This window comes from Bufo gargarizans, unplaced genomic scaffold, assembly GCF_014858855.1.
Source record: "Bufo gargarizans isolate SCDJY-AF-19 unplaced genomic scaffold, ASM1485885v1 fragScaff_scaffold_716_pilon, whole genome shotgun sequence".
Taxonomy (NCBI): domain Eukaryota; kingdom Metazoa; phylum Chordata; class Amphibia; order Anura; family Bufonidae; genus Bufo; species Bufo gargarizans.
In genome coordinates, this window is record NW_025334172.1 from 242,450 (window position 1) to 259,239 (window position 16,790).

Sequence of the window (16,790 nt, forward strand, 5' to 3'; positions counted from 1 at the left end):
AGGTGATGTTCTGGTACACATGCTAGTGTAAGGCGGGCACGGCACACCGTGAAAAATAGTGGTGGCTGGGGACTGCTTACCGAGGGATGGCCGCCGACATCAGGCTGCGGAAGGCTTCAGTGTCCACAAGCCTAAATGGCAACATTTCAAGGGCCAGTAATTTCGAAACGTTGCGCATTTAGTGCTATGGCCTGTGGGTGGGTGGGTATTTGTGCTTGCGTTCAAATGACTTTGTTATGGACATTTGGATGCTGCACATGGGACAGGGAAGTGGAAGTTGCTGCTGATGGTTAATGCGAAGGTCCAGGTGCAGGGCAAGGGGCATCCGGGCCTGCACCTTCGACAGGGGATTGGCCAGCAGTGCGTAACACAGGGGATGAGGAGGTAGTGGTGTGACCTGCAGACCCAAATTGTGGACCCAGGCGTTTGGCCAACTTATTAGGGTGCTTGGATGCCATGTGGCAGATCATGCTGGTGGTGGTAAGGTTATTAGTGTTCACGCCCCGACTCATTTTGGTATGGCACAGGTTGCAAATTAACACTCTTTTGTCATCTGCACTTTCCTCAAAAAAGCGCCATACTGCGGAACACCTACTCCTTGGCAAGGTAGATTTCACACATGGGGGTGCTCGGTGTAAGGTTGCGGGCCTGTTTTGTGTGGCTGACTTCTCCCTTTTGCAACCCCACTGCCTCTTCCAGCCTGTTGCGGTGCTGCAGATACCTCCCCTTCTGTACTGCTGTCCTCACTCTGCTTTTCACCTTCCCATGTTGGGTCAGTGACCTCATCATCAACCACCACCTCTTCCTGAGGCAATCGAAACTACAGATCAAAGTCACAAAATAAATCACAGAGAGTGAGTTTTTCCTCTGAGCTAGATACTGTCGATACTTCTGACGGCTCACAGGATCTATCTTCAAGCTCTCAACAACTGATGGAGTATGGAGCTAAACCAAAACTATCGTATTACAAAAAATCGAAAAATACGAATATGGAGAACAGCAACATTAATAAAAAAGAGGACAATGTGACAACATCTTTAAAAAACGAATACGTCGGGCAGGGATATAAACACAAAAATGCCGCAAACCAGATCCACACGACATCAGCAAAGATAGTGGACTGTGCACAGTTAGATGTGATAAATCTGTCTTCTACATCCTCACTGCTGAACAAATTTAATTTCGTACCGTCTGTTAATTTTGATTTGTTTTCTACTCTGTTGGATATAAATAAGTTTGTTAGACAGCTGACAGTTGCTAGACATTTTAGTGATATTGACATGAGAGAACCTGAACAGGATATCGCTCAGACATGTAAGGAGGAGGGGATTGAAAATGAATATCAGTTTTTATCATTCCAGGAGCAATTGGCTCTAACATGTCTCAGCGATCTCCACAATGAATCATCTGAAAATGATAGCAAAATCAATGTCTAGAAGTTTAAAACATATAACCCAGGTTTTTACCCAATTATGGCCAGAACTACCAACATGGATATTTTCCAGGACATTATAGAAAGAGAGCATAAACAAATATATAGTCGCATCCGAGACGAAGGAGGGCCATCCAATTTGTCGCTGAATTACAAAAAGGCGATCAAAGAATTGTCCGATAATAATGGTATAGTCATAAAAATGTCCGACAAGGGAGGCTCTGTAGTCGTCCTGGATAGCGACTTATATTGTGATCAAATGAACAAACTTCTGTCAGATCCCACAGTGTATTGTAGGCTGGACATAGATCCCTTGCCTAAATACAAGGTGGAATTTCTTGAAATTTTGCGCACAGGTTTAGAACATGGCCACATTAACCAAAAACAATTCACGTACATAAATGTGGAGAATATAGTTACACCTATAATGCATGCCCTCCCTAAGGTTCATAAGGGACAGTTCCCTCCCCCTTTACGTCCTATAGTCAGTGGAATCGGATCTTTAACAGAGAGGCTGGGAGATTGGCTGAATTGTAGCCTACAGCCCCTTGTTAAAAGAATCCCTGGCTACATTAAAGACACTTCAACGGTTTTAAAGTCCTTTTACGATATGACTTGGGCTCAGAATTATAGGTGGTTAACTATTGATGTGGTGTCACTATATCCATCGATACCACACCATGTGGCGATGCTAGCACTCGAGTTTCATCTGCATAAATATAGTGGTCTTTCCAATGATTTTATCGAATATACTCTGGCCTTTACCCAATTCCTTATGTCTCACAACTATTTTTAGTTTAATTCTACATACTATGTCCAAATCTCAGGGGTTTCGATGGGGGCCAAATATTCACCGTCCCTGGCCAACCTAACCATGTCCTATTGGGAGGAAGCATATGTATACAACATCAAAAATCCATTTGCAGAACATGTGGTGTGGTATGGCAGGTACATCGACGATATGCTCCTAATATGGAGTGGCGATGTGCCTGCCATACAACATTTCATGCACTACCTCGAAAATAATCAGTATAACTTAAAATTTACATATACAGAACATTCCGAAAATATAGATTTTCTCGATTTAACACTTTCGGGAATACCCGATCAAACTATACAAACAAAAACCTTTCGCAAGGAAATTACAGGAAACACATTGTTGCGTGCAGATAGCCACCATCCTGCTCATACGATAAAATCGATCCCTGTGGGAGAATTCACACGTGCGTATAGAAACTGCAGCACTGCTGCGGCTTTCGAAAAAGAAGTTCAGATCATTGAAAATAGACTGATTCAGAGAGCATACCCCAAATGGATGATAGCAAGAGGTTTGGCCATAACGAAGAAAAAGAGTAGAGAGGATCTACTCTTTTCAAAAACCATCCCTCAATTCGGACAAGATAGAAATGACAAAATGAAAAGATAAACCGTTACAAACAAAGGTCCAACAACGAGAAAAATAACGACACCTTTAAAAATACACCTACACTTGTTTTGACATACAGTAAACAGTTTAAAACAATTCAACAAACAATTCAGAAATATCTGCCTATTCTCTATGATGATGAGCAATTGCACTGTATGCTAAAGCAAGGTTGTAAAATTCTGTCTAGAAGACCCAAAACGTTGGGTAATGATCTATCCCCTTCCCTATATACTCAAAGGGTTAAACAAAGGAGTGATCCTTGGTTTATATACAAAGGCTTTACAAAATGCGGAGGCTCCTGGTGCCGCACTTGTTCATTTGCATTCAATACCAAAACTTTTCATGATGCCAATAACTCGCATACATATCCAATTAAATCTTATATTAATTGTAATTCAACAGGGGTAATATATATCATAAATGCATAACCTGTGACATGATGTATGTGGGTTGCACCACCAGAAAATTCAAAGTTCGAATTTTGGAGCATCTCAACTACATAAAAAATCTGCATAGTGTGAACACATCGAACGCAGCCAAACACTTCATTAACAAACATGAACGACAAGTGCGAAATTTTAAAGCCTATGCAATCGAACAAGTGAGATTACCAAAAAGAGGAGGAGATCTAAAACGTATAGTGAGACTTAGAGAGGCCTTTTGGATTTTTAAATTGAATACCAGACATCCAAATGGTCTCAATATGAAAAACTAATTCATGCAATTTTTCTAAGTCACAAAATCAAGAAAATTCGAAAATCTGATTTTTCTAGATAAAACTAATCGAAGAAGGTCCGATTTTTCTATTTTCTATTTTCAATTTCCATAAATATTTCCGTATCCTCTGATTTCCAGTCGAATTTCCAACTTTCGACTCTGTTCCATTCTGTCCTAAAAGAATTAGAGAAAAAAGGTCTAATGTCGAAATTTATATTGTTTAATATATATGAATTCATAGTTACTAAATTCTTTAATCTATATCTAGTATTACAAATATAAATTTTCCTTGATCGCAACCTTTTAACTATGTTCACTGTTTTACTTGTGTTTATTTGTGGTTATTTTCACTTTAGATTGATTATCATGTAAAACTCAGTGAGGTTATAGAGATGCGTAATTTTATATTGTAAAACACATGAACTGGGCTCCCTTTGGAAAAGAGAGGGTTAATGTGTCTCCCTACTCCTACATTCCCCGCCCTCCAGGTGGAAGGCGTTCTAATGCTTTTCCAAATGGTATAAAACCACCAAGGGAGCCACAGCTCATTGTTAAGAATAAGAACTTTTGTTCGAAACGCGTCAAGTTTGCTACACTTATGGGTGGATGTCCTGTACAAATTGTCTACTGCCTGAATAAAAGACAAAATTTTAGCTACCAAAAACGTAAGTGCAGGAATTCCTTGCTTTCAAGTAGCACCTCTTCCTGACTCTATTTATCCTCCTGACTTGACCTAACCACAACCTCAGTGATTGCCAACTGTGTCTCATCATCATCCACTTCGTGAACGAATGATTGCCGTTCACCACCTTCATCGTCTTGAGACTGTGAAGGCTCAAGAGGTTGGGAATCAGGGCACAATATCTCAGGTCCCTCTTCAAGCATGCTGGGCGCGAGGGCCAAATCTAATAGTGGTGCTGGAAAGAGCTCCTCTGAAAATCCGAGTGTGGGAGTTTGGCAAGCCTCTCCATGGTGGGAGGAAGGATGATCAAAGTGAGGATTCGGTTGACCAGACTCTTGGCTACAGAGACTGGACTTGGTGGAAGAGAGGGTGGTGCTTTACTGACTGGAAGCATTATCTTCAGCAATCCAACCGATCAACTGTTCGCACTGGTCTGACTTGGACAGTGTTGTCCTGCGCCGCCCAGCTAAGTTGGACATGAAGCTGGGTATGGTGGATGTTTTTTTTTTCTGGTGCACTGGCAGCAGGCACAGTTTCATTGCCATGGCCTCTGCGTGCACCATCAGCATCACGCCCACTTCCCCGTCCCTTAGTGATCGGCTTCTTCATATTAATGGTTTTGTCACTAGATGTGGTGCAGATTGTTTTACTGTCCGCTAAAGACATAGTTTTAGGATGCAGGACAGTATATGTCACAGAACACCACAGAATATGGACACTATATTAGGCCCAGATTTTGGAATTTGCAATACAGACACAGTTTGCAGATGTAGTTCAGTATTTTTTACACAAAGCCACACACTATGGACACTAGATGTGGCCCAGATTATTAAAGACACTGGGCCAGATTTATCATGACTCTGACAGCTCACTCCATTTTCACATATGGCTAAAGTCAGTTTTAGCCAAGTCAGATTTATGATCGGCCCTTTAATACTGTAATAAATGTGGTTTGAAGGTAGCAGTTTATCCGTCAGTAAGCAGCTTTACAAAAGTCGCACGTCTTTACGAAAAAGTCGCTTGTTCTATTAAAAAGTGTCATAAGATAAGCATGGTCCTCACTGGAGTGAAATTGCGCATTATTTTGCGATTTTTTTGTGACTTTTTAAATAGTCGCAATAGTAAATCTGTCTAGAGATTCATTTACATAAGAAAACACCCCCACTTTCAGAAAACTGGCGAGCATAGTGCAGAGCAGAAAAAAGTCGCAAATTTTTGCGCAGTTTTAGCAATTTTCACTCCATTATTCTGACTTGAGCTAATGATAAATCTGGCCCACAGTCTGCGGATGATGTACACTATATGTCACTAATAGGAATAAAATAAAAATATCTTGCTGCTGTCAAACACATATAGTAGTCCTTAAAAGGTCTTAAAATTTCTCTCTCTGCACTATCCGTCCTTTCCTGAGCACGGATGTCCCTGACACTGCAGGTAAAAATATTGCAGTTCTAAAGCACACACACACACAGTAGTCCTTAAAAGGACTTTTGGGTCTTGGAAAAGCTTTCTCAGAATAGAAACTGTGAAATTCGCTCCCTATTCTGTCTTTCCCTTCCTACGTTCTGCTCTCCCTGTCAACGTCTGAGTCGAACATGCGTCATAGCACCCGATGACGCATTCTGGCCAGCCAATCACTGTAATGCCAGCAGCCAACATGGTCTGATGAAACGTGCGGGGAGGAGACTTGAGCATTGTTCTCGAGCACATGAGGTACTCGGTCGAGTACCGCCATGTGCCGAGCATACCGATGCTCGAGCCAAACAGATATTCAGCTGAGCATGCTCGCTCATCACTAATGCAGTGGAGATGGAGACAGGGAGTCCCTTGCGAGAATGGCCAGATGCATGCTGAGTTGCTTGCGTAGTGACAGCCGTATTATCACCTTTCGGCAGAGAAAATACTACTGGCTCTCCACCATGTTAAACCCTTGCTACTTCTCCAAAATATGGGCCTTTTTTCCACCTGCTGAGAGGGAGGATAAACTCAACTAGTATCAAGACATCCTATGTAGTCAGATGGCCGCTGCCTATGTGCGTCATCGCTTATCATCACGAAGGTCTGACCATGGAGTCTTCTGCGCTTACTCTCCACTGCCATGACTGCTGGAGTGGGGGAAGAGGGAAACAGAAGCAGCACCAGCTCCATCAGCAGCACCTTAAGTCTGGAGTCTCTAATAAGCACTTTTCTTCACCCGCCTACTGATAAAAACACCCAGCAGCAGCAGGGCATGGAGCAGAACCTGAATATGCAGGTGGTGGCATACTTGGACAGCACCCTGCCACCCCTCATTCAAGATCCCCTAGACTACTTGGCAGCCAAACTTGATTTGTGGCCGCAACTGGCCAAGTTTGCCCTGGACAAGCTTTCCTGCCAGGTCAATAGTGTGGCATCAGATCAGGTGTCTAGTGTGGTGGGGAACATTGTTACGATAAAAAGTTTAGTGCAGCTCGGGGCATAGTTACCCCTTTCTTCACAACATTTTGAGAGACTAACCTTTGTAAAGATGAATCAGACATGGATCAGCCACGATTTCCACATGTTAGTGCCTGATGCATCAGACTAGATAAATGTAAAAAAAACACCAGTTTCTTCTGGTCACCTGCTCCAGCCACTATTCTGATGCAACTACGCGTCTCATGCCACACACCTGCTACCTCAGGTACCATCTTCTCCTACTGCCACCCACCATTTTGTGCTGTTACTGCCACTGCTGTTGCCCACCACCTCCCCACTGTGTCACTGGGCCACTCTGTTGACTCCTGATTCAGGGACACTGTGTTGGCCCCTCATGCGGTTGCCACCCTCACCATTCTGTGACGGGGCCACTATGTTGACTCCTCTCGCTAGTGTCCCTGTTTGGCCTTGTTGATATCCCTATTTATTTTACCATTAACCTGTCAGAAGAACAAAAAAATACAAAAAATAAGTGGATCCTGTCTTTGGAGCATCTGTATGGCCTGTATCACTATTTTGCATCAGGATATTCTCATGATTTGGAAGCCAAAAGCAGGAGAGGGTACAAAACACAGAAAACATGCAAACATTCCAATCACGTGTAGGGATGAGTGAACTGGAACTGCAAAGTTCAGATTAATACCGAACTTTGCGAGTTCGGGTACCCGGACCGAACCCGGACTTTTTCACCAAAGTCCGGGTTCGGTATTGGAGTAATTTTATTATTTTCTATTATAACATGGTTATAGCGGAAAATAATAGCATTCTTAAGACTGAATGCAAAAGAGTATGCACCAGTGTCTTCTATATTCTTTCAGCAGGACCTGCAAAAGGACCTGCGATGACGTCACCACGCTTATGACGTGGGGAGCGTGGTGACGTTATCGCAGGTACTCTGGCAGGTCCTGCTGAATGAAGATAGAAGACAGTGCTGCATCGCGATCATGGGGATGAGGTAAGTAGTTTTTTTCTTAACTCCTAAATTGCCAAATTCTTTTGCATCTTTTGCATTCTGTCTTAAGAATGCTATTATTTTCCACTATAACCATGTTATAACGGAAAATAATAAAGTGAAGTTCGGGTCCCTATTGACTTCAATGGGGTTCGGGTTTGGAGTCAAGTTCGGATCCCGAATCCGAACTTTGACCTGAAGTTTGGCCGAACCCGGTGAAACCCGAACTTCTACGGGTTTGCTCATCCCAAATCACGTGTCATCTCTGTTTTGGATCCACTCCTGGTTTTTTTGGGCCTTAGCAATACTGATGGATTACTGACCTAATGCTGACCATTTGAAGGCGGTTGCTCAAAAGACAGGATCCGTTTTTTGGGTGTTGTTCTTATGACGGATCAGAAGAAGGGCAAAATAAACAGTGACGTCAACAGAAACTTACCCTGACACCCTCTCCACTCTGTCATGGGCCCGCTACTTGTATCAGGTTGGAAAAGAACAGGTTCTATAGAAATCTATGTGGAATTAGCTGATTATGGTGTAAAAGGAGCGCGCTCTTTAACTCTATAGTAGAATCTTTGGCCACTGCACGGTTCTTTATACCTGGTGCTACTATTGACCTGCAAGGCTGAGTTATTTGGTCAGTTTTGACCCTGTAACTGACCAAATAAGGGAAGTGTGAAGTGATTCTAAGAGTGACGCCTGTCATCTGCATGTCATACTGACTCACAGTACTGTTTCACTAGCACAGCGGACTCCCTATGCGTGTTACTGCAATGCACAGTATACACCAATATACAGTCTCCCTGCAGCCAGGAAATAACTGATTTTTGGATCGAATGTAATATTTATTTATTTTATTTGGCGAAGCTTCCGAATCGAAATTTGAAAACTTCGCTCATCTCGAGTTGTAATGCTCAACCCATTTTCGGAAGGAGCAAACTGAAGTGTTTCTACTATTAATCAGCTGTGAGGGTAGCTCCTACACATCAAAAGTCTCCAATTATCTAATTATCGAGTGTTGAGAGAATCAAAGTACCCAAAGTGGACTTTGATCTGAATTTCAGGAAAAATTCAAAATCTCGTGTGTGGTAACGTATGATGTCACCACACCGGCCAGCGTGATGATGTCATCATGCACTGTGCGAGATTTTGTGTGGGATCTTCATCAACATAACAGCAGCAGCAGCCTCTTCATGCTCAAATGGATAAGATGAGTATTTTTTTTTATCAGATTAACCTCTGAAAGCCCTCAAAGATAATCTCAGATGCCGCGATCAGCGATGAACAAGACAACTGAGTGGTTCAATAATGGGGGGAAATGCATTCGTTGTTCCTCTTCGTTGTGCCCACTACTTACAAAGAAATGCTCTTCATGATGAAGTAATTTGTGAAATTCAATGAAGCAGCTGAATCAAATTTTCCCAAATTTCACTCAACACTAGATACAATATTTACAATAACCAAGCACTATCCTGGTGTCTAAGAACATATGGGAAATTATGTCATCTAAAGCAATGTTTCCCAACCAGTGTGCCTCCAGCTGTTACAAAACTACTACTCCCAGCGTTCCCGCACAGCCAAAGGCTGTCCGGGCATGCTGGGAGTTGTAGTTTTGCAACAGCTGGAGGCACGCTGGTTGGGAAACACTGATCTAAAGGCCTCATGTCTCTGTATTCCTATAGGTTTATTTCCTAGCATATATATCTAATTATTTTTTTACCTATTGAACTAGTTGGGTATTAAATCTTGAATATAAGAATATCATATTCAAGATAGGAGATTCCATGTCTTATCTAAATCAAACATAACCCTTCATAAGAGAAAATATCTTTGAAGATCACAAAGACTGTGTGGTTCCTTATCATTTCCTTCCTCCTTTTTGTGCCAATGACAAATGATAGAGAAATACAGAGAACATTTTATTCCTCGATAACACCAAGCGTGGAGAGGCAAAAATTATTCAACAGTGAACAGGTAATGAGCCGATTTTTTTTATTACATATATTTTAGATACTGTAAATTAATTTCTCCAACCTCTGGCTCTCCAGCATGATGGTCGTTCTAGTTTTGTAGCCCCAATAGGTTTAATGATTGGAGACCACTGTTGTAAGGAGATTGTATACAAGTTAATGCACAATATAACTCTACTATTTGGTTTTGCAGATCTTTGGAGATGTAGATTACACATTGTGACACATACAGTATTACCAGTAGCTGGACCAGAAAGAAGAAAAGCTACTGTAGACTTTCATTCTCAGGTAAACTATCAGTTTTCCCCTTTCTTCAACTTAAAACTTACCTTTAGGAGATTATGGTGGGTAGAGGAAACATTATTCCCCATAGTCTAGGTCCCTCTAACTCAACTACAAGTTAGAGAAGTAGGAACCACCACACCATCACTAACATGTGAAGAAAGAGCACCTCTTTTATTAATTTAGGTATTCTATACAGTGAAAGCTATTTTATGACTAAGGGTAATCTGGAAGACTTACCTACCTGCTCCTGCTGGCTTCTCTTAAAACGCCAGTGACATCTCACATGCTCCAAGATGCTCATTGCGTAGATCTCATTACGACTGTCCACAAGACAATTTTCCCCATACCTTAGGTCCCTCTACCTCACCTGTTTATATCAGAGTAGTAGGAATCCCCAGGACATAATTTACATCTGAAGAATTAGAACCTTTATTATTTATTTAGGTGTTCTACACATTAAGAATGAGCTCATGACTATGGGTAATCCAAAGGTCTCACTCAACTGATCACGTTGACTTCTCTTAAAGTGCTGTGACATCTAAAATGCTCCAAGAAGCTCATTAGGTAGATTCCTTCCAAACTGGCTTCAGTAATGATTACTAGATATGATTTTTTTTCTAATGGACTTTTGGATTAAATATCCATTACAAATGTGTGTTGTACAGGTCCATAGTACAGGACGTTTAGCTCACTATTATCTATTTTCCGATCCAACCTGCCTTTTTGGAATAAGCCTAGTAATGTTCCTTCTGTCTACAGAAAGGGTGGATTAGAACAGTAGGGTACTTGATCAATATATACAATACAAATTCCCAAGTGTTAGGACTGTGGTCTACGACCTTCTGCTTTAGCCTGCGGGCATGGAAGCTGTGCCACTCACCATGCCATCTGACGTACTGGTCACCAGCACCATCTCCATGTTGTTGCCTCAGTATTCGCTTAGGGTGAGCATGCACTCACCTCTGGCCCCTGAAAGGTCCAGTTCAAAGTTGTTTGATAGTCTATTTACCTGCATTATTCTTGCCCTGTGTTCCGGCCCAGTACCCATCCTGCCTGTATGCTCCTGCACTTCTAGTTTAGTTCAATTTTATTTGTTTTTCAGTTCTATACCCAGTCCTTGTACCCAGTTTGTGCTGCAGTCTTTTTCTTATTCTGACTGCCTTGTGTCTGCTTCACCACTCTCCTGTCCACAAGTCTATCCTGTGTCTAGCCTCAATCATGTTAACTGTGCATTGCTTGGATAAAAAAAAAAACTTCTAAGCCTCCATGACTGTTCAGACTGTATTTATGTTTTTCCTGCAATTCTGGTTTGTTTTCTATATCATGAGCAACTGGTGCTTGCACCGGAGTCACTGACTTCAATAAGTCAGCTGGCAACTATACCAGGAATACCCCAGGAGATAGCAGTGTGGTTGCTACCCCACACCAAAGTTTATATACCTATTTAGGAGTTATCTGGAAAGGGCCAGAATAATGCCTTTAAGGTTAGCTCTATGCCAAATTGGTTAGTTGGCACAGTGGGTCCACTCACTGATCCATAACAATGCATATAGATATTTTCTCTTGAACTCTGTATTTATCATAAACACATCAAGAGAACATGGCACATATAACAAAAATGATCCAACAATGTACATCTCAACAAAATATGCAGAAGCAAATGTTAACTCACCTTAATTAATCCTCCACATTTTCCACCCATGTCAGCAGTTACCCACCTAAATAAGAAACATAAAAGAACAGCATAAAAAACTCTCCAAGTCAACATTATCGTTCGAAGCGGATGTCCAAGATTTTTCAATTGACACCCAATCATCAGGATTAGGCATTACAAACTGACTAACACCCCATCAATCAGCTGGTGCCAGAAGTTGGCAGTGGACCTACACGGTTCCATCCAATGTGTAGTGGATGGAGCTGGTTACTGCAGTGTTCATCCTATTCAGGTAAATGGAATAAGAATGAACAGAGATGTGTAGTTCTGGAGCACATTTCTGGCACCAAAGTTACTCTGAAACAACTCAACGGGGTTTTAGGGTGTCAGACCCCACCTAAGATCAAATATTAATGCCCTATCCTGATCATAAGCCTTTGTTTGTAAAAACTGGAACATGGCCTTTAATCAAGACTAACCAAATTTCTCCCGGTAGACAAAATCCGATGTGAAAGGATTTACAGTATGCTTGATATTCCTTAGTAGCCCTCTATTAGACTAGAGAACACCAAATAAAAATATTTCAAAATTCTTTTTTCAGAGTATGAAAGTTTGGGTTATTTAAGGTGACTTCCCCTATGGGAATGTGCCTAGGTCTCTAGATGGTTTAGTCTTTGTGAAAGTGTATGTGTGTTGTTTGAACTCCCGTATTTGACCTTTGTTTACTGTGTTGAACCTTTTCTGCCCTGACCTCTCCCTGTAGAACATACTGAACCTGTGCTACCTGCCCTGACCCATTGTCTGTTTATGAGTTTGATTTAAAGGGTTTCTACCACCTCATTTGGACCTAATTAGCTGTCAGACACTAGCGATTTTCTAGTGTCTGCTCTACCTAACCATGCAATTCTAAGACCTTTGTGTGCAGCCGTTACACAAAAAAAACAACTTTTATTGCTATGCAAATGAGCCTCTAGGTGCTATGGGGGCGTCTTTTCAGCACCTAGAGGCTCCGTCTACTCACCCTGTATTCCGCCCCGCTCGTCCGTCAAGCCCGTCCATCTCCTTTAGATTGCCAGCCTCCATCTCATTCATCGGCCGAATTCTCGCGTTTTCACCGTGTGCGTCTGTATTCAGCACAGGCGCTTTGACTGTCTGAATGCTCCCTGCGCCGGCATTTCCACTGCGCCGATTACGTCAGAGTGCTCTGAGGAACAGACGGCGCAGGCGCAGTGGAGATGCCGGCACAGGGAGCATTCAGACAGTCACAGCGCCTGTGCTGAATACAGACGCACACGGCGAAAACGCAAGAATTCGGCCGATGAATGAGATGGAGGCTGGCAATCTAAAGGAGATGGGCGGGCGAGCGGGGCGGAATACAGGGTGAGTAGACGGAGCCTCTAGGTGCTGAAAAGACCCCCCCATAGCACCTAGAGGCTCATTTGCATAGCAATAAAAGTTGTTTTTTTAGTGTAACGGCTGCACACAAAGGTCTTAGAATAGCATGGTTAGGTAGAGCAGACACTAGAAAATCGCTAGTGTCTGACAGCTAATTAGGTCCAAATGAGGTGGTAGAAACCCTTTAACTTTGCCTACCCTGACCTTGGCTTGTTGCCTGACTACAATTTTGCTTATGCCCTTAGTGCGTTGTAACAATGTCCTACCTAGGTCAACTGTCAGTGAGCAGAAATGGAAACAAGGAGTACTGTGGCAGCCTGGTGGTTCTCTGCAGTAAAGACCAGATTTCTATATAGAGTGAAAGGATGAAGACCAGGGTCCACTTAGATGGCACCCTTAGGAGTAGACCCAAACCAACTCTGTACACAGTGGGTCCACACCTGCTGCATTACAGTTTTCTTGAACATATAATACAAAACATAGACCACGGAAAAAGTTTGGGTTCTAAATATAGGGTCAAAACCAGATCTTATCTTGCAATCTTGCACAAATCCTTTAAGTGTAATACAAAGTAACAGTGAGCAAGTAAAATAATGGAAAGTCCTAATTATTTCATACCTATGTCTTTGTTTCTTTTACTTTACTACAGGAGACTGTGAAATATGGAGAATGCTTCTTTTTTTCCAACATTTTATTACACAACATACAATGACACCGAAGTAGATACAGAAGAAATAAACCCAATCATTCTCTGCATGATTTACGTATTCAACATAATTTTTTACAGCATAACCTTCATCCTGGGGATTACTGGGAACGGACTGGTCATCTGGATTGCAGGATTTAAGATGAAGAAGACAGTCAGCACTTTATGGTTTCTGAACTTGGCCATAGCTGATTTTGTATGTGATATGATCTCCCCTCTCCAGATAACTGAGTTAATTATGGAAGGCCACTGGCCCTTTGGTCAAACCATGTGCAAGGTGGTTTCCACCATTCTCTTTCTTAACATGTCCATCAACTCCTCTTTCCTAATGATTATGAGTGTTGACCGATGCGCATCAATTTGGTGTCCTTTGTGGTCGAAAGAGCATAGGACTCCCAAATTGGCATTAGCCATCTCAGCTATAATATGGACAACTTGCTTCATGCTTAGTTCCCCATATCTTGCTTTCTTCAACATTTTTCATGACTCTGAGGAAGGCATCTCATATTGTATCCCCATCTATGGTGCTGATGATGATACAGATACCACAATGACGCAAACTATGACAATCATTACATTAGTTACCATGTTCCTCATCCCATTGTCTATCATAGCCATTTGTAACAGTCTTATCATACTTCGGTTGAGAAGAAACAGAAGCAGACATTTTTCAAGATCAAATAGGCGCCTGAAAGTCATTATCACTATTGTACTTTGCTTTTTCAGCTTTTGGTTCCTATTCCTTATATGGACTTTCCTAGAAGTTCTAAATATTGAAATTAGTAGGACTGCTGACTTGATCATATCCAACCTTGTATGCTGCATAATTTTCTTCAGCAGTTGTGTTAATCCCATGATCTACGTCTTCTTTGGAAGAGGTTTCAAGAAAAAATCATTCAAATCCATCAAATTTATTCTGGAAAACACATTCAAGGAGAAGGATGTTTTGGATATAGAACCTTGATTAGTTCAGAGTAAGATGGAACCTGGAATGGAAGGTTATAGCATGTGAAGAAAGAAAGACTCCTAAAAGGGAAGCTTTATTCTTAACAGAGGTTGTTGAGATGTGAAAGCCAGTGATGAGCAGCATAGGCAATATTCGTTTTTGCGATATTTAGTGAATTTTTGGTCTAAAATTTGCCATAAATTTGCAAATTCTAGAATTTGTGATCTCCAGTCATTATTTTCTTGTGAAAATCAGCAATGTAATATGTGTGTATCACTTTTGCTACATTTTTCAAGCTGCTAGAAGTTTCCTGAGACTGGAGAAAATGCACAGTACAGTAATCCCTATCACACTACCTAACACCCTGCACTGGAATCAGCTACACTATATCACTATCTAACCTACACTGACTATCTCCCACTAACTATCTGTATTATATGTATAAGCTAACTAACTATCTAATGTAACACAGCAAAGCACAGAGCAGAGCAATGACACTGCTCTCTCTCTCTCTCAGAACTGCAAAAAACTACAGACAATGGCTGCTGGGGAGGTTCTTATATAGTAAGGGGAGGGGCAGCTTTCCTATTGGTTACTAGGGATGTTGCTAAGCTCAGACAAAGACATTGCAGCCTTCTCATTGGCCCACAAGCAAGAAGGGAGGTTACTGATGAAAAAAAAGATCTAGAATATTCGCGATTACGAATGTATAGCACTATATTCTACATCTTTGCAAATTCTCGAAGTGCCGATATTCGCAATGAAAATTTGTGATTAGAATATTCGCGATCAACACTAGTAAAAGCCCCTTTCATTTTCCAACGTCATTTTCCACAGAAAAGCCCTTTATGAAGAAGTAGACTCTTTTTTTAAGTAAAATGCTGTTCTATATAAAAAAAAATGCCAACCTCAATTCCCCCCCAAAAAAGTTGGGACAGTGTAAAATGTAAATAAATGTCAATAAAACAGAATGCAGTGATTTACAAATCTCAGAGATCTACATTTTATTCAGAGATAGATCACAGGACACATATGAACTTGATGGCAGCAGGACATCTCAAAAAGCTTGGACAAAGAGGTAACAAAACGCTGGAAAAGTAAGTGGTACTAATATTCTGCTACTGTCACACGACTGGGTAAAAAAAAGAGTATGTAAGAGAAGCAGAGTCTCCCGGATGGAAGATTAGGCAGAGGTTCACTAATCTAAAAAAACACACGCAAAAAAAAATGCATCTAAAAATTGTTTCATAAAGATCTACTACCTAAACTTAAAGTTACAAAGACTTGGAATATCCCACCATCTACAGTACATAATATCAACAACAAATTCAGAAAATGTGGAGAAATCCATGGGCTAAAGGAACTAGTCTGACGGTCAATACTGGATGCCTCAGGTGGCTTTAAAAACAGGCAGATCCTGTACTGGAAGTCCCTGCATGGGCTCAGGAGCACTTCCAGAAATCACTGTCTGTGAACACAGTCCTCTGTGCATATGTATCATGCAAAGAAGAAACCATATGTCGCCACTAGTGATAAGCGTCAGGGTGTGGGGTCATTTTCGAATTCCCCATATTTTGCGAATATTTTGTAGAATATTTGGCGAATATTTGCGAATTCGAATATTCGTTATATTCTACTTTTTTTACTAAAAAAATCGGCAATGCAAAGATTGCGTGATATGCGAATATTACGCGATCAATACAGGCGTGGGTCATAAAGGAATATATAGCATGTATATTCCTCACTGCTTAAGTTGCTTGTCAAGCAATTTATACAGGAAGAATCATGACTTCAGATGGAAAAAAATGACGAATATTCTAAAAAACAAATATATAGCACTATATTTGAAATATTCGCAAATTTTCAAAGTTGCGATATTCGCGATAAATATTCGTAATTCAAATATTCACGCTCAACACAATCCAGAAACACCATTGTCTTCTCTGAGCCAAAGCTTACATAAAATGGACTGAGACAAAGTGAAAAATGTTTCTGTGATCAAATGATTCAAAATTTGAAATGATTTTTAACCAAAAATGTCATGTTTTAGGGGCCATCCAGCTTGTTATCAGCAAGCAGTTCAGAAACCTGCATCTCTGATAGTATGGGGTTGTATTGGTGTCAGTGTGAGCAGCTTCCATATCTAGAATGGCAATATCAATGCTGAA

General features: G+C 41.3%; 1 protein-coding gene across 1 annotated transcript in view; it reads left to right on the top strand.

Annotated features, from left to right (window-relative positions):
- LOC122922794 (chemokine-like receptor 1) overlaps nt 1–14,737 on the top strand; it is a 57,704-nt gene extending 42,967 nt beyond the window's left edge. Inside the window, exons 2-3 of the mRNA XM_044273525.1 lie at nt 9,830–9,924; nt 13,620–14,737. Of these exons, the coding sequence (XP_044129460.1) occupies nt 13,633–14,640 (1,008 nt within the window). The 5' untranslated portion in view covers nt 9,830–9,924; nt 13,620–13,632 and the 3' untranslated portion in view covers nt 14,641–14,737. The remainder of the gene's footprint in view (nt 1–9,829; nt 9,925–13,619) is intronic.
- Nucleotides 14,738–16,790: the final 2,053 nt, after the last annotated feature.